At 51.5% G+C, this 22946-nt stretch overlaps 1 protein-coding gene across 7 annotated transcripts in view; it reads left to right on the top strand.

Moving 5' to 3' along the window:
- WSCD2 (WSC domain containing 2) overlaps positions 1–22946 on the top strand; it is a 119261-nt gene that overhangs the window by 90782 nt on the left and 5533 nt on the right. For all 7 annotated transcript variants that reach the window (XM_072802972.1, XM_072802975.1, XM_072802969.1 and 4 more), the window contains 4 exons: positions 2934–3055; positions 6002–6176; positions 12205–12369; positions 20035–20235. In XM_072802972.1, the coding sequence (XP_072659073.1) occupies positions 2934–3055; positions 6002–6176; positions 12205–12369; positions 20035–20235 (663 nt within the window). The remainder of the gene's footprint in view (positions 1–2933; positions 3056–6001; positions 6177–12204; positions 12370–20034; positions 20236–22946) is intronic.

Below are 22946 nucleotides of genomic sequence, written 5' to 3'. Positions count from 1 at the left end.
GAGCCACAGTGATACCAGCCATACCCCGATACCCTTCTAAGCACCTAATTCATAACAGCATCATTCTAATGGACCTGGAAAAAGCATGGACTTGGGAGACAGAGCAACGTGACGTCATTTCACTGTCATTGGACTGCTTCGTGGCACTGGAAGGCAGAGAGACCCCTTAAGTCTTTGACTCTCTGTCTGTAGAATGGGAGGAGCCATCTACTGTGATGGCTGGTGGCTGTTGTGAAGAGGAAGGGGATGCCAGGCACCCAGCATGGAGCCCGGCATTGGCAGGGGCTCAATCAGTGGTAGCAAGAGTTGAAGAGGGAAGGCGAGCTCCCTTCTTTCTGGAAGCAAGGCAGACCTGAGCGGGCTGCCAGCTAATGGTTTTCTGGTTAAGTGAGGGTCTGCACACCTGCTTTGGGCCTCCCACCTCATTGCTGAGAGTCTTTAGCTCAAATGCCTGACTCCCCTCCCTGGCCTCACTGTGGATGGCACATCCTCTGAGCATCATTGCATCTTCCTCGGGGTGACTGATCAGTTCGTGGGGCTTCCCTCTGAGCATTCTGGGTCACGGGTTGGGACTCGAGTGGCATTTGGGGTGTGACCGTTCCTCACTTGGGGGGTGGAGTGCCATCCTTTACGGGAGAGAATTGGTGTGGTCTGTGGCCTGGAGGACCACAGAGTGGGTCTGCAGCACCCTGAGCACCCCCAGCTACCACAGCCACCGCCACCTCCCTCACCAGCCTGGAACAGTGGCCGAGGAAAGCAGGGAAGACAGGATGGGATGGTGCAAGCCTGCGGCGTGCTCTGGAAATGAGCTGTTTACCCAGATTCCAGATGTCTTCTCAGTTTGCTGGATTGCCTCCGCCGGGAACGACTCTGGGCTACTGGGTGCCAGGTGGTAGAAATAATCACTAGGGTGACAGCTGACATTTAGAGCGATCGCTCCCCAACTCCCTCCCTCCCTCCCTCCCCCTCCTCCATCACCCTCCCACTCGGGGAGCAGTTCTGTGTCTTCTCCCCTGCACATAAGCATCAACATATGTGGCTATGCCACCAGGGTGGTTTGACACTCCAGACAGACATAGAGACAGACCTAGATGGAGGTATATGGTTTTTGCAACTTGCTTCCCTTTTGGCCAAGGGCTGACATTCTGTTTCAGAGATGATCCACTGTAACATTTTGCCAGTGATGGGCACTTAACCTAAGTCCCGCTACTCTCAGCTGCAGAGCGAGAGTTTACTCCAGACCTTGGAGAGCTTTCCAGAAGGTGCAATGAGATGATGTTAGTAAAGTTCCCAGCAGAGTAGATCACACGTGGTGGGCACTCAGTAAATGACACCTATTTCTGTGCTCCGGGTTTTGATCTGCACCATATGAACGGTGTCCTTGGTTTTCCGTGACAGCTGTGTTCTGGAAAGGTTCATGCAACTCAAATTTGAGAACAGCTGACCTCAATTTTAAATGGGCATCATGAGCCTTTTGATAAGTTTGACAGGGGCATTTAAAAATTTTTTTTTAAAGATTTATTTATTTTAGAGAGAGAGAGCAAGAGAGAGCAAGCATGTGTGCGGAGGGGGAGGATTAGAGGGGGAGGGACAGAGAGAAGCCCAAGCAGACTCCGTGCTGCGTGCGGAGCCCCGTGCTAGGTTTGCTCTCATGACCCTGAGATCACGACCTGCGTGGAAATCAAGAGTCCAACACTCAACTGACTGAGCCACCCAGGTGCCCCTAAAATTTTTTTACATTTGTCTTAACTGTATTAAAAATATATATTCACTGTAGAAAAAGCTAGGAAAGGTTTTAAAAAGATGGAAAGAAAAATTGCCTATAATGCTGCTCCATTAGTCAGCGTTCTCCAGAGAAACAGAATTTGTAGGATATATATATATGTTAGGGGATTTATTTAAGGAATTGGCTCATGGAGTTGTGGAAGCTGGCAGGCCTGAAATTTGTAGGGCAGACCAGCAGGCTGGGAACTCAGATAGCAGTTAATGCTGCAGCCTTGAGGCAGAATGCCGCCTTCTCTGGGAAACCTCACGTGTTGCTCTGGAGGCCTTCAACTGATTGGATCAGGCCCACCCACGTCCTCGAGGGTCATCTCCCGTAAGTCTCCCTAAAGTCCACTACTTAATGAATCGTAGTCACATCTACAAAATACCTTCACAGCCACACCTAGACATATGTTTGACCAAACAGCGGGGCACAGTAGCCTAGGCACGTTGACGTATGATGGCCATTATGCTTGCTCTTCAGAGATGACGGTGGGTATCGATGTGTTAGTACAGGTCCTTCTAGAGATTAATACTGAGAGAGAATTTTTATATAAAACTGCTATTTTATCATATGTGGAGTTTCGTCGTCTCAGTTTATATTTAACCTCTTGAACACATGTTCATCTGTCTAAAGTAACCCTGAATACCACTTACGATTGACGGGGGCACAGAAGCTCGTTGTCTTGTCGTTGTGTACTTTGTCTAGTGCTTTATCGTTGGACTCCTAGGCTGTTCCCAGACTTTCATGTGTTACTTTAAATAAACGCTACGGCGAACATCCTTATTCCTAAATCTTTGTGTACACCCATGGTGGGTGCCACAGACTCCCACCCCAACCCCCTTTACCTGCTGTGACGTTGGCAGCCGCGGTTCTCACCTGTCCCCTTTTGTGAAAATGCCCCCTGGCCTGAGAGGAGCAGCCTCCTGACAAAGAATGGGGAATGATGTGGCCCCAAAAGAACATCTCTGTGACCTGGGCTGTTGACAGTGATCCCAGGGTTCAGGAGGACACTCTGAATTATTTAGCTGATTAGTCTCCACTTTGGTTCACTCTGTGACCTTGGGCAAGACTCTTGCCTTCTCTGGGCTTTAATTTGAAAGTGCTTTCTCCAGAAGGTGGCTCTCCGGCCGAGATCTGACCACTGCTTTTCCCTCTGTCCCTGCAGATGGAAGTGCGGTGTTCCGAGGCTGCTTCCGCAGGCCCGACAACCTCTCCTTGGCCCTGCCCGTGACAGCTGCCATGCCGAACATGTCCGTGGACAAGTGTGTGGACCTCTGCACCGAGAAGGTGAGCGCAGGGTCCTGTTCACAGGACTCTGAGGAGGGGCAGCATGGAGCAGCTTGCAGGAAGGGGTCTTGGCTGGAGAGGCAGCGGCCCAGCCTGGATAAGGAGGGGGTCAGTTTTGTGATCTGTGACACGGGAGAGGGACATGATGGTTTCATGTGCATCTAAGGGGTAGAAGTGACATGGGGTCGATTTCTTGAGGAAGTGGGTTTGTTCTAATCATCAGGAATGCTCAGGAATGAGAGTGATGTTCTTAAATGGGCCCACAAGCCTGAGTTGCAGATTGTCAGGGAAAGGCAAGGGCAGCCCCACTTTGTGACAGAGTGAGCTCCCCATCACTGGAGACATGCAAGTAGAGTCAGGGTAGGCATGGCATCCAGAACTTTGGGTGTTGGATTGAAGTTGGACTAGATGACCCGTGGGTTCTTTCTCAGCCTGAGATCCTGAGATCCTTCCTCCCTAACCAGGCAGTGAACACCACAATAATAGGGGCTGTGCCTTGAACATTGGTGCCTTCTCAATACCCGGAGCAGGACTAGGTGTATCATTGGCACTCAGTGATGTCGGAGGAGCTCCATCCTTTTTTTTTTTTAAGACTGTATTTGTTTATTCATGAGAGATACACCGAGAGAGGCACAGACATAGGCAGAGGGAGAAGCAGGCTCCCTGCAGGCAACCTGATGTGGGACTCGATCCCAGGACCCCAGGATCACGCCCTGAGCCGAAGGCAGACGCTCACCACTGAGCCACCCAGGCACCCCTCCATCCTTCTTTTAAGATGAACTCTTTACATGAGGGGCCAAAGAACCACCGCTTCCCCACCACACAAAGGTGGTTGCCCATTTTATTCATTTGCTTGGCTGATAGCTGCCGAGAAGCTTCTTTGTGCCAGGCCTCTGTGCTCAGTGCTGGGAATGCAGAATCCACAGAAGTGGTGTCTCTCCTCAAAGATGCTGGCATTTGCTGGGGGCCTGCTTGTGGCTCCTGCTGGGTGCTCAAGCCTGCACCCCAACTCCCGAAGCCCCACCCACTCTGAGTTGTCCTGCTTGACTCAACCCTCAGCGAGCCTTCTGATCTATAGAGCACCTCGCAGGTCCTCCATGCAGCCCTCTGCACCACAGGCCTCAGTTTAACTTCTCACATGGAGGCTTGGGGTTGAGGATTTTCACGCTCATCTCCCAGATGACAAACCAAGACTCAGACAGGTGAAGTCATTTGCCCAAGCTCACGGCACAAGAGAATAGGGCTGACACCTGGGCCTGACTCCACATCTGTGCTCTGAATTTCTGAGCCACCCCAGAGAAGATTCCAGAGCCATTCAAGGGCAGCCAGGCAACCTCAAGTCACCGAGCATCTCCTGAGTGCTTGCTCTGCTCTGAAGGGGCATCCTGGAAGGTCAAGGGTGACATTTGTAAGATGAGGAGGTTTGACCAGCTTTCTCTCTTGGGCAGGAGTGCCCCTCCCCAATGGTGTCTCCTCCAGGTGGACACTCCTCAGTCCCTGAGGGTGCCGGAGGCTGCAGATCAGCTGCACGTGGCACACAAACATGTGAGATGATCAGGTCACGGGCAAAGCAGCGTAACAAAGGGGCAGACTGTATGCAGGACCGGAGAGAAGCAAGGATGTGTGGGTGGACAGGAAGGCCCCTCTGCAAGCCCCCTTCCAGTTTTTTCTCCTCTCCTTAGGGGGTCACAGGAGAAAAATTGAAGGGAATATGTGGGCGGGGTGTAGCGCTGCCTGTGCCACGGGGTGGAGGGTGTAAGAGACTCAGGAGCTCAGCGGAGGCTCGATATGTATCACCTGTTAGAAATGCCATCAGTCAGGGCCCACGCAGACCCACCTGCGTACCAGCATCTCTCCTCCCTCCCTCCCTTTCTGTCTCTGCTCTTCGGCTAAGAGGTGAAGTTCCTATTTAATACATGTTAGGAAGAAACCAAACCTATTGTGGAAAGTTCTCTGGATTGGTCACAGACGCGTGATTTTGCTTTATTACTAGAGTATTCCTCTCAGGGAGGATTCCGGAGCAGAGGCGAATGGGGCAAAGGACAGCCCCCTGCACCCCTGAACCCACGTCCCCCCTAGCTCCGGCTTAGCTGCTCCACAGAACAGTTAACGTAACGGGGGCAGCTGTCCCCACGAAGATCAAAGATCGTAGCTACACCTGGGGACCCGCAGCCTCCTTGGCTTAAAGGAACCGGCTCAGACAGCTTTTCCCAAAGTACGGGCTTCGTGTCGCTCTGAGGCCTGGGGGTTTCCAGTGCCAGGGCGCGGGACAGTGAGAAAAGCATTTTCTTCTCCGTTTTCTTTCCAGTCCTCCGGGGGAAAGCTCCTTCTCCACTTCTCCGTGCTCAGGTGTCTGTGACACCTCTCAACCCTCCACTAATCTCCCCTCTGCAGGAAAAGCTAGAGCCCACTGGGGCTCTGAGTCTTGGCAGGCGCAGCGCCTCCTTAGAAAGTAATTACTGGGTGGCGCAGCGGTTTGGCGCCTGCCTTTGGCCCAGGGCGCGATCCTGGAGACCCGGGATCGAATCCCACGTCGGGCTCCCGGTGCATGGAGCCTGCTTCTCCCTCTGCCTGTGTCTCTGCCTCTCTCTCTCTCTGTGTGACTATCATAAATAAATAAAAATTTAAAAAAAAAAAAAAAAAAAAAAAAAAGAAAGTAATTACATTGTTTTCTTTCTGTGCTACTTGCCTCTGCAGCGCCGAAATGTAAGAAGGGCCAGTTTTATTTGTCAACTACACCTTAATTAAGCTGGAAAGAAATGAGAGGGTCCGAGGTCCGAGGTCCGCAAGTGGGGCCAAACTCGGAAAAGTGAAGTTTGAGGAGTGTCAGGTCGGGGAGGGTGGTGGAGCAGGACGTTTGGAAGCCCAGCCCTGCTCTCCCCGGGGAGTCTGGGCAGCCCCGGGGGGGGGGGGTGTCAGCGGCTGTTTCTCTCTGCCCCCCTCCAGGAGTACCCGCTGGCGGCCCTGGCGGGCACCGCCTGCCACTGCGGCTTCCCCACCACTCGATTCCCCCTCCACGAGCGGGAGGATGAGCAGCTCTGTGCCCAGAAGTGCAGCGCAGAGGAGTTTGAGAGCTGCGGGACTCCCCATTACTTCATCGTGTACCAGACCCAGGTCCAAGGTAGGCCGGGGCTCCCCCAGCAGACTCCTGGAGGCTTCCCTCCCAGAGGTGCCCCTGGCCAGCTGCTTCCATACTGCACACGGGACACAAGGGCAGGGCTGGGGAACTTGGCCAGGCTCGGCGATCCCAAGGGGCCACAGAGCCAGGGCCACCAGGCAAGGGGTGTGGGGCTCTGGAGACCCTCCTCTCTGTTCCTCCTAGGGGGCCCCACCTTGGTGGTGGTTCTCCTGTAATGGAGGCAGTGAGATTGAGTATGAAGTCACCTGGGCTGGGAGTGGGGGACACTGAGGGAACCAGCACAGAGCTGCAGCAGGATCCTGGGCAAGCCCCTTCCTCTTCTGGGCCTCGGTTTCTCCATCTGCAATATGAAGCTGTAGAGTGCTGACCTCCAAGAGCCCCCTCCCTTTTTTTAAGATTTTATTTATGAGAGACAGAGACCTAGACAGGGAGAACCAGGCTCCATGCAGGGAGCCCGATGTGGGACTCGATCCCAGGTCCCCGTGATCACGCCCTCAGCCCAAGGCAGATGCTTAGCCACTGAGCCACTTAGGCGTCCCTCCAAGAGCCCTTTCAATTCTAGAGTTCTGTCCATTTATTTATAAAACCTTCTTTTTCTCCATCTCACACTTTTCACTTCTGTTCCCCTCCCAGTGCTTTCTGCTTGGCTCCTGTTCCGTTCTTGGGGCCACCAGTCTGTGGTGGTGGCAGTGCTGAGGGTCTCTCGAGGACGGTCTTGGTGCCAGAGTCCGTGTGGAGTTCTTCCTTAAACTTTCTCACTGAATCCCCTCTGCTCTCCCAGGAGGTGGGAATAGTTATGCCTGCTTTACAGAGAGGGAAACTGATGCTCCGAATGGTTCAGGGCCTTGCCTGAGGTCACACCACTTGTAAAATTTCTAGCTGAGAGCCATTTCCCCTGACCCAGGCATCATGAAGGGTGGGTGGTGCTTACAAGGGTGCCGTGCTCAGTCCGAAGGAAACCCTTTAACGATTACCCCAATTTCAGAATATACTGACCACCTACTATGCATTGGTCACATGCCAAGCCTCAGCTCATTGAATGATGTAAAACCCACAGCCTCTGATCGGGCAACATCATCCCTGTTTTCCAGGTGGGAGAAGCAGACTCTGGGGTTGGGAACTGGCCACAGTTGCACATCTATGAGAGTGACTTGTTTTCAGGTCTCAGACTCCAAAGCCCTTGCTAGAAAACTGTTCACAGGGCAGAGAACATTCTCCATACCCTCTGAAGCCTGGAGACCCTATAAAACACTATTGGGCTAGACCTCCTCTTCATCTCCCAGGAACCAGGCATCCATGTATGGTTGGGCAGGTTGGGCACTGTACAGTCATGACCTGTAGGAAAAGTGGTGCCTAAAAGCCAGCCCTTGCTCTGCACTTTGGATAGCAGTGCCTCTGCCCAGAGGGAGGAGAGGGTGCCTTTTTCTGATGGGCACCAAGGTGCTGAAAGAGCTAGTGGCAGCCCCATGAAGAGCTTGTCCCCTCTTTGGCCTGATGAAGGTACTGATGGTAGCCACCTGTGGCTCCTTCCATGGCTCTGAAATCCTGCTAAGAGCCTGGTGAGTGGGAATCTAGTAATTGTGGCTGTTGGCTTTGTTTACAGTCCAGTGAGGAGGGACGAACATTTGTTAGCTTTTAGGAAGTGGTGGTTAGTGTGTGCAGAACCATGTTGTCCTAGCCTAAGGGACAGTCATGCACAGATTCCATGACCGTGACTGGCTTTGATGTGGACAGAACACATTGGAGCCTTTTCAATAGCAGATAAAGAGCCCCTAATTGATGACTTTGCTCATTCCCTGGGCTGCGTCCCCAGGCCATTATTGTTCTTCAGTTTTTTCCACATCAGGCTTCCAGTCCCTCACACTGGTGAGGTTTGAGAGGCCTGTGACTTATTAGGTGGCCGAGAGCCTGGTGCATCATGGCTCCCATTTATTGTGCATTTGCCGTGTGCTAAACCCTAACATTCCTACCTTGAACAAAACTATTTAACACCTACTGTGTGCCAGGTACCGCGTAAGCCCTTTAGGCTGAATTAACTCCTTCAATCCTCACAATGACAAGGCTGCTATTACTACTACTGTACAAACAAGGCAGCTTGGCACAGGGAGGTTGGGTAGCTTGGCCAGAGTCACACAGCTAGGACAGGGCGGATCTGGGGTTCAGATCCAGGCGGTCTGGATCCTGGGCTGCACTCTGAGCCGCAGCATTCTCAGGATACGTTGAAAATGCTTCACGCGGCACCTGGGTGGCTCATTGGTTGAGCATCTGCCTTTAGCTCAGGTCATGATCCCAGGGTACTGGGATCAAGTCCCGCATCAGCCTCCCCACAGGAAGCCTGTTTCTCCCTCTGCCTATGTCTCTGCCTCTCTTTGTGTCTCCCATGAACAAATAAAATCTTTAAAAAAAAAAAAAGTGTGGATTTTCAACTGTGCCAGGGGATCATCACAACCCCTAAACCCTGTGCTATTCAAGGGTCAACTGTACTTTTAAATGCATGAAAAAAATAGGATCGAGGGGGGTAAAATGAAGAGGTATAAGAGGATCAAGTCAATGTAACAATGTTGACAAATGTAAAATCTTCCATGAATTATGAATGTTCACGGTGTGATTCCATTTTTTTCTGGAGGCCTGACATTGTTCCCCCCCCATCATGAAATATTTGGGCGGGGGGGGGGGGGAACCTGGCCCTTCAATTTCTCCAAAAAACCACATTCTCCATTCAAATGCTGCCTGAGAGGCCAAGACCCACTCCCGAGGTAAAGGCTGTTGTTCTCAGCCCTAAAAAGAAAGTTTATTTGGTGTCTAAGCTCTGTAAATCAAATCAGGTGCTGGAGGCAATACTGCGTGCAGAGCTTTAGAACCAGACAGAGCTGGGTCTTAATGCCAGGGCTGTCATGGCCTAGCTGTGTGAGCAAGATTCTTGCCCACCACTCTCCCCCCTCCCAGCCTGTTTCCTCCCATAACATGGGGCTAATAATCTTACAGGATTAAATGGAGAATACGTGTGAAGCATGTGTGAAGCTCAACCACCAAGCCACTCAGGTGCCCCCATATTTAACTTTTTTTACAAGTTTATTTTTAAGTAATCTCTATGCCCAGCATGAGGCTTGAACTCACAAGCTGGAGACTGAGTTGCATGCTCTTCTGACTGAGCCAGCTGGGTGCCCCTACATTTAAGTTTCTGTGGAGTTCAAAGTTAACTCCTAACAGGCTGCTGTTGATTGGAAACCATGCAGGTAACATCAACAGTTAACCTATACTTTGTATGTTACATATATAATACACTGTATCACAATAAGCTAAGGAAAAGAAAATACTATTAAGAAAACTTTAAGGAAAACCATTTATTAAGGTAGTGTACTGTATTTATAAAAAAAACCTGCATGGAGTAGAACTGCACAGTTCAAATCCATGTTGTTTGAGGGTCAACTGTAAGTTGCAAACATTGTTACATTCATTAATTATAATTCAGTATTTACTGAATGATTTTTAATTCAGTATTTACTAATGATTTTTTAAGTGACCTTTTACATATTGTGAAATGCACAGATTTTAAGGGTGCTATTCAAAGATAACTGGATAATCCATACTCCTATCAAAATAGGAGACCTGAACAAGAAAGGTACACACCTAAGCTTTTTTTTTTTTTTTTTTTTTTTTTTTTTTTTTTTTTTTTGCGGTGTATTTCCAGGAAAACCGTTCCTAGACACCTACTTGGCTTCAGCAAAGAGAAAGACCAGATTTATTTTTTCTAAAGTCTGTTCTGAACAGATTGAACCTGGCAGGGTGGGAGAAGAGAGCTGGCTCCCTGGCCGGAAGCCCCAACACGTTGAGGGGCATTTGCTTGGTACTCCTAGTGCGTGAGCCCTTTGTTAACACACGCTCCCCCATGTCACCCTCGTGAGAGCACCATGTTGTCAGTAGTCCCATTTTATAGGTGAGGAAACTGAGGCTCAGATCCATCATTTTTCCCAGGGCACCCAGCAAATAGGTGGCAGATTGGAATCTCAGTTGAGGACTTCAGAGCTTTCCCTTGATGGGCTGTTAAGAGACCTCACTGTGGCTCATAGTAAGATCTTGGTACTGACTGGTCCTGCAGGATAGGAAAGACCACGTGAAACCCTGAAAGGAATTCTGTGCAGGGGGGGTGGGATGGTGGGTGGTGCCAGACACTGCGTGGAGTGCTGGGTGGCCACCTGTGCCTCCAGCGGGGGACTGGTTTTATGCAGGAGCCGGGTGGAGCCCAGAGGGGCCTGGCTGGGAGCAAGCAGGAGGAGAAGGTGGGATGGGGAGTGTGGCCAAGCTCTGCGAGAAGTGGGATTGGAATGCGGTGAGGACAGAGCATGGTTCCTCGAAAAAGATTTTTGTAATGATGGAGTGATTTGTTTTTGTGTGAATGCTGATGTGATGGAGCCAGCTGGGTGAGTGGAGGGGGGGAGGATGGGGGAGAAGGGAGGAGATGAGACCAAGGCACGGGAGCACGGGCAGCCCCTCTCCACCCCAGGAGAAGGAGGGACGGGGAACATGGGATGCAGAGCAGTCTGGTGAGCTCAGGGGCAGGGGAACCGTGGCCAGGTGAAGACAGGGTTGTCTGCTGTCCCTTTGTTGTAACTAAGGATGGAGGTCATTGGCCCAGAGTGAGGAAGTAAGGCTAGAACCCCCCCCCCAACCTAGGAGCCTCCCCTCTTTCTCTTCCACTGCAGAGGCCCCCATGCCAGGCCTTCTCTCAGCTTCTCTTGCATCTCTAGGGATCAAAAGAAATCAGGGGGGTGCCTTCTTAGCTCTGGGGGGGGGCTGCAGTTGGGAGGTGTTGGGGCTCTGACAACAGTGGCATCCTGAGGACTCTGTAAAGCCAGAGAATCTAGAGAATCAGAATGGTACCCACCTGTCCCCACCCATTTACACATGAGAAAGTCAAAGGCTAAAAAAAAATCTTCCCTTTGAGCACTGAAGCATATTAACATATTACGTGTATAATGACAATCCTTATGAGATCCCTGCCACGTAATACCATTGTTCCTCATCCGTCCCGTCTACCCACCACTGTATCCATCCTTCCACCCACCCAGCCATCCACATAATCTGTCCAGTCATCCATTCAGGATGTTTGGATTATCCCTACTATGTGCCAGATGATAAGGAAAGTGCAGGGGAATCTGCAAAAGAACATTATAAGCAAATAATCCTTTAAGTACCCACTGAGTTGAGCGACTAGGAGGGGATGGAGCATGTTCTCGAACCATAGCCCAGCGAATAGGGAAGGTGAGCAGTGCTGATTCAGCAGAGTGCACGGAGAGAAGCCTTCTGCCTGGCAAAGGCATGCGGGAGGCGGTGAAGGCTCCTGCTACCCAAGGTGCTGCTGGGTCAGGAAGGAGCAGAGCATGGATAGGAAATGGAGGGACCCCAGAGGCTGGCAGGTGCGTGGGAGGGATGGGCCTGGGAGATGGCAAGAGCCAGGCCACACATGGGGTCAGAACCAGAGTCAGAACCCTGGACTAGATGCCGTGAGGTAGATGCCATTTGAGGGATTTCATCTAGTCTCCCACGTCCAGGTACTCTTCATGATGGGAAATGCACATCGACGATGAGTGCACAAAAGAGAAAAAGCCCTGCCATGAGAAGTTCACATTCAAAAGATGTAATTGATAAGTACGTTGCCAGATCTGTTGTGTTAGAGTGTTGAAATTTAAGGAGTTAAAGGAGTAAAGATAGGAAAATGGATAGAGGCAAGGAAGGTGGGTGTGGGGTGGTAAGATGAGAGAGTGATTCTCCATGCCAGGCAGAAACTGAGGCAGGAGAGAAGACTCTTCCTCCTAGCTGACATTCACAGAATCCCTACTGTGTGACCATCCCTTCTCATCTGTGATCTCATATAACCTTCATGTCAACCCTGTGACGGGGATGTGGGCCCAGAAGGAGTTCCATCACAGGCCCTGGGCCACATGGTTGGGAAGTGGTGGGGGTGGGTCTCCGTCCACCCCCGCCCCTGACTGCGTCCTGCCTTTTGCAGACAACCGCTGCATGGACAGACGGTTCCTCCCAGCCAAGTCCAAGCAGCTCATCGCGCTGGCCAGCTTCCCAGGCGCAGGCAACACGTGGGCTCGCCATCTCATCGAGCTGGCCACGGGCTTCTATACTGGCAGCTACTACTTTGACGGTTCTCTCTACAACAAAGGTGAGGAGGCGGAGGGGAGTGGAGAGGACCCCCTGGGGGAGGGCATGGGAATACCCTTCCCGAGTACCTAGTATGTGCCTCTCAGCTCACCAGGGCATGTTTGTGAAAACCTACTGTGTGCTTGATACCCTGCCTTCGTTTATACCCCACAAACCTTGCCTGAGCGGCATCTGTTCAGTAATGGACACTTACCTAGAGCCTACTATGTGCGTCTCTGATTAGGGTGCCATAAACCTTTGCATACCTACTATGTGCAAGGCCCTCTCCAGCAACTCTATGCCATATACAGAGGGACAAAACTAGGTTCATTTGGGGGACATTTATTGAGCACCTTCTATGCATCAGGTATCTTAGCTGCCCTGAAGACAATGATATCTGTTGTGTGGGTACTTTATTTTCATCTAATTCATAGATGTTTACTGAGCACTGCTATGTTCTGGATGTACTTCCAAGCTTGGTTTCCCAGCAGGCATTTATGCAGTTCTGACTGTGCCAGGCACTTCATGTAGGTTCAGATGGCCACGGACAAACTTTCTTGGCCGCCTGCTAGGTGCTACATTTTTATTTAGCCCTGCACAATAGACCTGGGACATAGGATGTGGTACCATTTCCCAGATGCAAACACTGAGGCTTGGAGAGAAGTAACTTACTCCAGGTCACACAGATTGTTTTCAAAGGACTGTTGAGGGTTTACACCCTAGTGTGTTCCAGTTTCAAAGCCTGCGTTCTGACTTCATCACCCAGGCAAGAAAGTCCAGGGGGCTCTTACTGGGGAGCTGAAAATCATGGGTGAAATCCCCATTGGGTGTGAAGCCCCCTCCCAGGCATGGTGGGGGTTATAAGGGAAGCAGCTCTGTTTGGGAGAGGTTTTGTCCATATGTGGGGCAGCCCGTGGCTGTGGGTCTTCGTGTCTGCCAACCAGATGAAGACCCCTTCCTGACTGTGTGACATTGAACAAGTGTCTGCTGCTCTCTGATCCTGTGTCATCATGCACAAATCAAAGATCACAGTATGTACTTTGTGGGGTCATTGTGAAAGTTAACGAGTTGCGACGTGTAATACGCTTAGCATAGAATAAGTGTGCAATAAATGTAAGCTGTGAATACTATGGTCCGGGGGCCAGGCACTGGCCAGGCACAACGTGGTGTTGACAGAGAGCCATCCCTGAATGCCAGCTCAGGGAGAGCCAGGGGGTGTCTATCTGAGGGTAAGAAGTGGGAGGGAGGAAGGTTAAAAAGGATGAAGAGGGACAGGTTGGAGGACGGAGTTAGCAAGAATCCCAACTTCTATATATTGTTTAATTTTTAGTTTTGGTTTAAGCGATCATTTATCAAGCGCAAAATATGCACAAGGCTCCCAGCTGGGGGTTTTGCATGCTTTTCTACCAGGATTTGAACCCAGGCCTGGCTGTCAATGGTATCTGCACGCTTAACCACTGTGTTGTGCAGCCTTTATGGGAGTTCCTGGAGAAGCCCAGGCACGGTCTGGAATCTCTCTGGCTTGTCCTGGAGAGTGGCAGGGAAAAGGAGACTCAGGAAGCATTCCATGGCTGGCCCACATCTAACCTTTCTGGGGCTGGGGCAGCAACCCTATTTAGGGAATTCTAGAATTTACAAATACAGGGATCCTCAGGATTGTTAGTCCAGGGATGCAAAGTGTTTTCATCTCATGTGTCTGTTCCAGTGAATCCCTGTTTTAGGATGAGGTCTTAAGGAGGATTCTGAGGTTCTCTTGTCTTTCAGAAACAAAATGCCTTAATCTAGTAGTGATGCCTGGTTGAGGGTATAAAGGGGGAATGGTGAGCTCTGTGCCAGATATTTACCACCTCTGCTCTAACTCAGCCTCCTAACTTCAAACAGAGGGAAACTGAATCTTAAGATGGAGTTGGGAGGACACCTGGGCGGCTCAGCGGTTGAGTGTCTGTCTGCCTTTGGCTCAGGGCATGATCCCTGGGGTCAGGGGATCCAGTCCCACATCAGGTTCCCTGCAGGGAACCTGTTTCTCCCTCTGCCTGTGTCCCTGCCTGTCTCCGTGTGTCTCTCATGAATAAATAAATAAAATCTTTAAAAAGAAAAAACAAAAGGTGAAGTCAGGAGGTTGAATCTTTAGACTGACCTGTTTGCTTATCAGGTATGGGACCTTGGGCAAGATTTATTCCTCTGAGTTTCAGTTTCCTCATTTATAGTACAGATATGTCAATACTGAACTCAATGGCAGCTTTGAAAATATATAATAAGACCATGTGTATGAGGCTATAGTGTTAAAATACACATTATTTTTTAATGACCTGAAAGGGGGGACAATCAGCTATTAGGCAAAGTCAAAGGCGGGAGGTTGGTCTTTGACTACATAGTAGAATTACCTGGGGAGCTTTTTTTCTTCTTTTTTAAGATTTTGTTTGATCATGAAAGACCCATAGAGAGAGGCAGAGACATAGGTAGAGGGAGAAGCCCACTCCCTCTGGGGAGCCCGATGCAGGACTTGATCCCAGTACCCCAGGATCACGCCCTGAGCTGAAGGCAGACGCTCAACCACTGAGCCACCCAGACATTCTACCTGGGGAACTTTTAAACTCTTGATGCCCAGGTTGCACCCGCAACCATTTCCATCAGGATCCTGGGGGGGTGGGGTGGGGGCTGTGACATCCATGTTTTTTTTAAAACCTCCCCAGGTGATTCCAGGGCAGATTCCCAGTATTCCAGAGACTGCTGGGTTCCCTTGACTAGGAAGTCTGTATTCTCACCTCCAGCCCCACCACATTCAGAGAATATGAGATGTATTTTTTTTTGAGATGTATTTTTATAAAAGATTTTATTTATTCATGAGAGACACACACAGAGGCAGAGACACAGGCAGAGGGAGAAGCAGGCTCCATGCAGGGAGCCTGATGTGGGACTCGATCCGGTGACTCCAGGATCATGACCTGAGCCAAAGGCAGACAGTTAACCCCTGAGCCACCCAGGTGTCCCTGCTAGATGTATTTTGACTCGAGTCTTGTGGGGGTGGATATCAAGAGTTGATCATTAATGGGGTGAGGCATATACTAGAATTTTAAAAAAGAAAAGAGAGAGAGAATATCAACTGTCCGTGGCTGTTCCTCTGGCTCACACTGTAGAAAGGTTTCCTTCAGTGCATCTGAGAAAGAGCAGATTGTGGCCTGTCACAGGCAGTGGAAGCCTTTGGAGCAGCTCCCCCTTCGTGAAGGGCTTAAAAACCTGCTTCCTGTGTGCTGAGCCCCAGTGGAGCAATGGTGGGTTGGCCCTGGGAGTTAGGGCCTGGCAGTGGGGTGCAGACACGTGGGTGAGCCCCCTGCCATAGCATTAGTCAGCTCTGCTAACCTCGAATCGCTCCCAACATCACCTCTGCAGCCGAGAGACACTTCAGGAAGTCCCCGAACCCTGCTGGGTCCTGGGTTTGAGAACACGCTAGCCCTGTGCCCATGGGTTTCATCTACCTGGGAGGTCAGGATCCTCCCCTATCCCATCCCATCTGCCTGGAAACCTGCTCCCCAGGCCACGGGCCACACCCCCTCCACTGCATTGCTGGCAGACTCGCGTGTCCTCCTGCTTTGTCTTCCTTGTACCCAGGGCATCCCTGCGTCATGGCCCTTGTTATAAATCTATCATGTCACGGTTAGCAATGCTAAGCATTGTGGGTGTTTTATTGAATGTCTGCAATGGGATCATGAGTCCAGGGACGCAACAGGGTGGGTGCTTTATATATTCTGTGATTTGGTCCGGGGCAGGGTTGTGCAGAAGTGGACAGGACTCACCCGAAGGGCGTGGAGGGAGCCCCAGGCAGAGGCGGAGATGTGACAAGCAGCAGGAGGAGGAAACAGAGCAGTTGGTCAACAACAGGGTTTGGTGGCAGCGTGTTGGACCGTGGGAGGGGTGAGGGCTGTGGCAGTGATGCAGGAAGGAGCAGCCTGAGCTGGGTAGGCAAAGGCCCTGAACCCCATTATCCTGGGGCCATGGGCCAGGCAGGGAAATACCCCTCTGGCCGCAGAGCTTCAGATGGATGTTCAGCTGCAGGGACAGGGGTGGGAAGTAGGGGACGGGGGTGGGGGGACAACGACATCAAGAGCCCACTGACTGGAGGTGAGGGGCCTCAATGATGGCCCAGAGAGGGTGGTTTCTGTAGGATGAGCCCATGCTCCAGGGACTCCTGCTGCTTGGAGTATTTTAGGGTTTCTTCCCTCATCCCTGCCACTAACTAGCTGGATAAGTGGGGGTGCATCCTCCCCCACCCCACACCCAGCTTGAAACGATTTCCTCCTCTGTAACAAGCTGGTGTTGGGTGGGTGACCCCCAGGGCCCTCCTAGGTCTGATGGACTGCCTGGCACTTCCTCTGCAACCTTCTCTCCTCGCACCTGAGCAGGCTGCCCCTCCAAGGGACTGCTAAGGGAGGGAGGGAGGGGGGAAGGAGAGGGCATGTCTGGATGGGTGGCTTCTCCCTTCCCGGAGGCCAAGCGTCTGTACCACTTGAGCTCTGCCTGCCGCTTACCCAGAGACGATGGCCCTTTGTAAAACGTGACTTGGGTCTTTGTCCATCTATCTGTCTGTCTGTCTCTTTCTTGGTCTTGCTGGCTCTGTCTCCTGCTTTTTCCTTCCTTGTGCCTCTGATCTTTTTCTCCTTATTTTGTTTCTGTGTCTACTTCTCTTGGGATCCCCTTCTTCTCCCTCCCTGTCCCCCTCCCCATCTCAGGGACCCCGCTGCCCCGAGTGTAGGCTCCAGCTCTGTGGCAAGAGGGGCTGGGTTGACTGCCCGGAGTTGACCAAGGCCCTGCTAGGCTCCTGGGGGCCCTGGATGCCCCAGGACATTGATGAGGCAGCCTCTCGGCCCCGCTGATACAGGAAAGGATTTCTGAGGACGGCCCCCAAATCAACCCCATTACCCCTGGAGGACCACCAGCCTGCAGAGTGTCCATGTGCAGAACCAGGAGCAGGCCGTTCCTGCCCAGTAGACACCAGGGCATGCAGAAATGTGGGGTTTTTGCCCCTGCCCTTTTCCATGCTGGCTTCCTTAGCTGCAAAGTGCACTGACAACTGTCATATGGAGGATGAGGGGGAAGGAGAATGTATATCTTATTCTGGCCCTGAATCCACAAGTTCGTTTCTCCAAAGCCTGGGACTGTTGTCCAGCTCCTGAGAGTTTCTGAGGCTCACGTGGGTGCCCCAGATAAACTGCTAGTGTGATGATCCCTCAAAGTAATGGGATTTAAATTCTCCCCCTTGATGCAATGGAGGAGCTGGGTCCTGTTTCAGGAGGAGGGGAGGGGGGGCCCCTGGCAGTGGAGGCCAGCAATTCCGCTCTGGCCCTGTGCTTGCATCCCTGAATGCTGTGTAATCACCTAGATGGCCCTCCCTGGAGGATCCTCCAGCCACCATCCCCAGTTCCACAGGCAGGTGGATCCCATGTGGCTTAAAGGCTTCTTCCTAGACATAGAACTCCTCTCTCTGGGAGGCATTGTTCTAAATCTTCTCCACCTCCCTACTTCTCCAGCAGACCCTACAAACTAACTTCTTAGGTGACCCAAATCTGGAATCTAGAGCAGGTCTTTTCTTATGTGCATTGTTTTTGTATCTTGATAAACACCGTGCTAGGCTGACTCCATCACGTAACAGAGAGAAATGTGATCTGAGAGCTGACTTAGACTAGTTTGACCACTCTGCCAGGTTTCTGTTTATTTTTCTTCTCTGAGAACCTGTATGAATTCTTTGTAACCCCCGCATGTGTTTTTCTGTTGCTATGCTCATGGCGAAATGCATTTTGACAAAGATAAAACACAATCCTAGATGGGAAGTTCCTTGTCTGTGTCATGAGGAGCTTTGCCGATGGAATGCCTGATTGCATGCCATGAAATCGTATCCGGTGCCACCTTGTGGGTAAACATCTGTGTCCCAGACTTGTTCTCAAGCTTCCAGACCCCATCCCTCATTGTCGCATGACACTGCATGGTCCATGGGCCTCAAAGGCAGTGGGTTAATATTTCCTTGTGGGCATGGGCCGGGGCTAGACTGGTTCCTGCAGCTTCACTTGGCAAGTGCCAGGATGGAATCTGGCTCTGGAAATGACAGTCCATTCCTGACTCTTCTACCTTGTGACCCTGGTGGGGTGGGTATGGGGGGTGCTATACCTGTCTGAAACCTGATCTCCAGGGACAGGAGTAGGTACCATATTGGCCTCATTTTAATCCACCTTAAAAGCCAAAGTGTAGAGCCTCAGAAACCTTTGTGAAGGGGTAAGGCGAGAAAAAGTGAGCACGGTGGCTTCTTGGCCCACAGTGTCACCCCAAGACTTGTTCTGGTTGAGCAGCCATTGATCTAAGTCCTCCTAGGTACCTCACTGACTTTTCAAACAGCCCTGTGAAGTAAAAGCAGCATGGTCCCATTTTATAGAGGAGGAAACTGAGGCCCAAAGAAATAACAGTGAGTTGAAACACAGCCAGTATCTTGAAGGCCCAGTCCCAGAACATTTCTACTTGGCTTTCAAGATGCCATCCAAGTGCCTTAGCTCCTGTGAGAGCAAGAAGCTCAAGAACTCAGTCTCAGGAGCCTGGGTAGCTTGGTTTGAATCTTGGCTCTGCCTCTCACTCACTCTGTAACTTGGGCAAAATCTTTGATCTGTGCCTCAGTTTCCTTATCCATAAAATCTCTGAGGATCACTGAAAGCGTGGAGTTGCCTAATTACATAAAAGGCTCAGGCCAGTGTCCAGCACACAACTGGCACCAGAGAAACATTCTGCGGCCACCCACAATTTCTCTCAGTTCCTCAGCTGTTGAAATGAAAATCCGATCATGTCCCGCTTTCTTTTGCTTAAATCCTTTTCAGGGCTGCCTAATCTTTGTGGTCTTAGTACTGAACACTCCATCACAACTGCTAAAATCTGATCCAGCTTTACACTCCCTTCTTTCTGCTCTCAGCAGTCACACACATGACATATTTCTTCTGACCCACCCCAGGACCTTTGCATCTATTGTTCCCAGCACCCTTTCCTTCCTCTCTGGAGCTAGCAAATTCCTCATCCTTCACAAGTTAGCTTAAGCACCTCTTCCTCCAGGAAACCTTTCTGGATGACGCTGAGCAGATCAGTGATCTTGGCTAGGCTGGCTGGGCTGCTCAGCACCTGCCTGTGGCACCCATGTCTGTTCCACGAGTCACCATCTGGGACCAACAGCCTTCTAGCGCATGTCCTTCTCACAGTGATGGCAGGCGCACACAAGAACAAACATGATGCACCTTGGGTCTTTAATAGAGACCCGCTTCTGTCCTCATTCCACTGGCCAAAGTGAGTCATGCAGCCATGCCCAGAGGTGTAGACTCCATGCAAAGAAGACTCCTCCAGTGCATCACTGTCAGGCGCCTCTTGGGGCACCTGAGCAAGAAATCTATGTCTCTTCTGCAGCACTAGGGGTTTGTTATGTTCATTTATGTCATGATCTGCATAATCTGGCTCCCAAAGACAGCAAGAGCCGTGGATATTCTTGCAGATTTTTATCCCCACCTCTCAGCACAGTGCCTGGCACACAGTAGGTGCTCCGCACATCCGGGGGGAAATGCATGAACGTGGGAGGATTCCTGGGTGGCCCCGGGGAGTGCCCGGGACTCCGGACTCCTTGCACTGACGGTCACATACCCCAACCCCCCCCCCCCACCTTGGGAAGGCTTCAAAGGCGAGCGGGACCACTGGCGCAGCGGCAGGACCATCTGCATCAAGACGCATGAGAGCGGCCAGAAGGAGATTGAGGCCTTCGATGCAGCCATCCTGCTCATCCGTAACCCCTACAAGGCACTCATGGCAGAGTTCAACCGCAAGTACGGCGGCCACGTGGGCTTTGCGGCGCATGCCCACTGGAAGGGCAAAGGTAGGGGGAGGGGCAGGCCCGGGTGCGGGGGAGGTGGGGGAGCAGCCAGTGCTGTCTGCTGCCAGGGATCCAGAAGGGCCCCCCCGCCGTGGTGCGCCACCCCACGAGCTGCACCTGCTGGGAGCCTGGGTGATGCCATAGTGCAGCCATCCAGGGCATGGGCTCAAGGGCAAGACTCCCTGGGTTCAAACCCCAGCTCCACCACTACCTTCCTGAACTTAGGCTTGTCCCATCTATAAAACGGGAGCAATAATTGTGAGAATTTTTAACCCTTTACAAACAAATCCAGTAAATGTGACTCCTTATGGAGATGGAGACTCTCACATAATTGATATGGGATGAATAGAAACAGTTTCTAGAGCCCTCTCCTGAGAATCAGGAGACCTGAATCCAGCCTACAGTCAGGGGCTGATGGCCAGGTCACTCAGGAGCTCCTAAGAACTCGCAGAGCATCATTTCCATGAACCCATCCCTAACAACTCTGGGATGTAAGGTTCAGTGACTTGTGCTAGGCTCCACACCTGGGAAGTGACAGTGTTGGCTAACAAGCTGCATTTTTTTTTTTAAGCAGCGAATCTTATACGATTGGGGTTTGAGACTCATTTCCAGCACTTAGTAGATGACAGCCTTGGGGATGAATGTCTCACTCCAGAGCGGTGGCCCATGATAATGGTGAGAGCTCTGGAGTCAGACCCAACTTCTATCAGCTGGAGTATCTTTGACCCCTCTGGCTCTCAGAACCCCATATCTATTATCATCCACATCTCCACCACTGTAATGAGAGTCTTTAAACCCCAAAATGAACCTTGTTTTATAGATGGGACAAGCTAGATTCAGGGAGGTGAAGAGGCTTTTCCAAAAGGAGGTGGTGGACCTGGGGTTTGTCCCCAGACAGTCTTGCTCCTGCCCTTAACCACAGCCCTATGATAACGGATCGGACAAAATGTTGATGGATCAGTAAGATCACCCAGTCCCGTAAGTGCTCTGTACGTGTGAGCTCTCTTCACCTTAGCCTCTGGGAGCCAGGCTGCTCCAGGCTCAGCCTTGAGGGGTGCTTTCCACTTTACCCCTTCTAAAGCTGCTTTGAAGCCCCGGCCCCACCCCAGAGAAGTCTGGAGCTTGGCAGCATGGTGTTAATGCAGCAGTCCAGTACTTAATGACCTCATTCATCACAACCCTTGGGCCTCTTTGGCCAGCTGTGCCCTGGGCTCCTAGTTCAGTCAAGGGGGTCCCCTGTTCCTCCCCTTGCTTTACTCCCCCTCTCAGAGGGTGGAAGCTTAGGTGGTGACATTTATTCCCAGAAGATTTGTAGTTGAAAATGACCACTGCTCAGGGCCAGGCTGAGAAGTCTACAGGTGCATGTGGCAGAGGCCTGCCCAGAGCAGAGACTTCTCTGGCCCAGTTGGAAAGGACCTGGGGGTGACCAACCCCAGTGGTCCTCAGTCCCAACTACGTATCAGCATCCCCAGAGGGGTGTGGGGAAATCCCAGCGGACCAGGACCATTGGTGCAGTGGAACCTGGGCATCGGTATTTTTCTAAAGCTCCCCACTGCTTCTAGGGTACAGGTAGGACCAAGAACCACTGATTAATCCTCTGTGGATTAATGGGGAAACTCAGGCCCAGAGAGAGGCAGGGAACCTTCCCAGGTCATTTGGGCACATGGTGGCAGGAGTAGAATCTGGCTCTCTGCCTCCCAGGCCTCCTGCTGCCCCCAGAGAAAAGGGAAGGGAAATCACTTGGGAAGCTCCTAGCACTGTGCATTCATGAGGACATTTAAACCTTCTAAGTCCCTGGAGAGGTGAGAAAGGGTGCCAGTCCTGGTGGCATTCCATTGCACAGGTGAGAAAACCATCCCAGGAAGGGAGCAATTATGTGACTAAGCTGCCCCCCTGCCCCCACCCTCGGCCAGGCTTCACCCAACTGGGATTGAACCCAGGCATTAGCTACCAGGCTGTCTCTTAGCTTGGGGATGTCCCTGACTTTGTGATGAATTCACAGCTTCTCTCCTGGCTTAGCATCTGGTCTCAGGTTCAGGTAGTTCTAATTCCCAGGAGCCACCTTGCCTCTTTTTCCTTACTCAAGGCAGCTGGGAGCTTTAAAATCAAAGATCAGGAAGGTGTTGGGACAGGCTGTACCATGAGGCTGCAGGGGATGGGAGAGAGGAGGTTCCAGCACCCGCATCTCCTAGCAGGGGCCCCGGGGGCCCCACAGTAGTCTGGGATGGGGAGCCTTCTCCCTGCATCCCCTCCCAGGCCTGACCCAGGTCTGAAGGGCCCTGGGAGCCTTCCCCAAAAAATCCATTTCTCTGTTTGCCCTGTAGACACTGGAGTTTGAGCCCCTTGCTTTAGATTGCCCGCACCAGCCACGGCCACAGCAGTATCACTTGGAAACTGGTTAGAAATGCAAATCCTCTGGCCATACCCCAGACCCTGTAGAAACTCTGGGAGGGCGGCTGGGCCATCTGCGTTTTACCAATCCCTCCAGATGTTTCTGATGCATGCTCCAGTTTAAGAACCACTGCTTTCAACCCCTGCTGTTTGTACCGCTCACAGAGCGGGGCCTGTGTAGCAGTGGCTTCCACATCAGCTGGAAGATTTTTTAGAAAAGCACATCTCTGCCCTCGGGCTCTCTGAACAGGAATCTGCATTTGAACAAGATTCCCAGAGAAGCGAAGCCTCTTGTGCGCTTTGCCTTAGTGTGTGAAGGTCAA

This window comes from Canis lupus, chromosome 27 (assembly GCF_048164855.1).
Source record: "Canis lupus baileyi chromosome 27, mCanLup2.hap1, whole genome shotgun sequence".
In the NCBI taxonomy this organism is placed as follows: Eukaryota; Metazoa; Chordata; class Mammalia; order Carnivora; family Canidae; genus Canis; species Canis lupus.
Note: the sequence above shows the minus strand (reverse complement) of the source record. Positions and strands in the feature narration are given on the sequence as shown.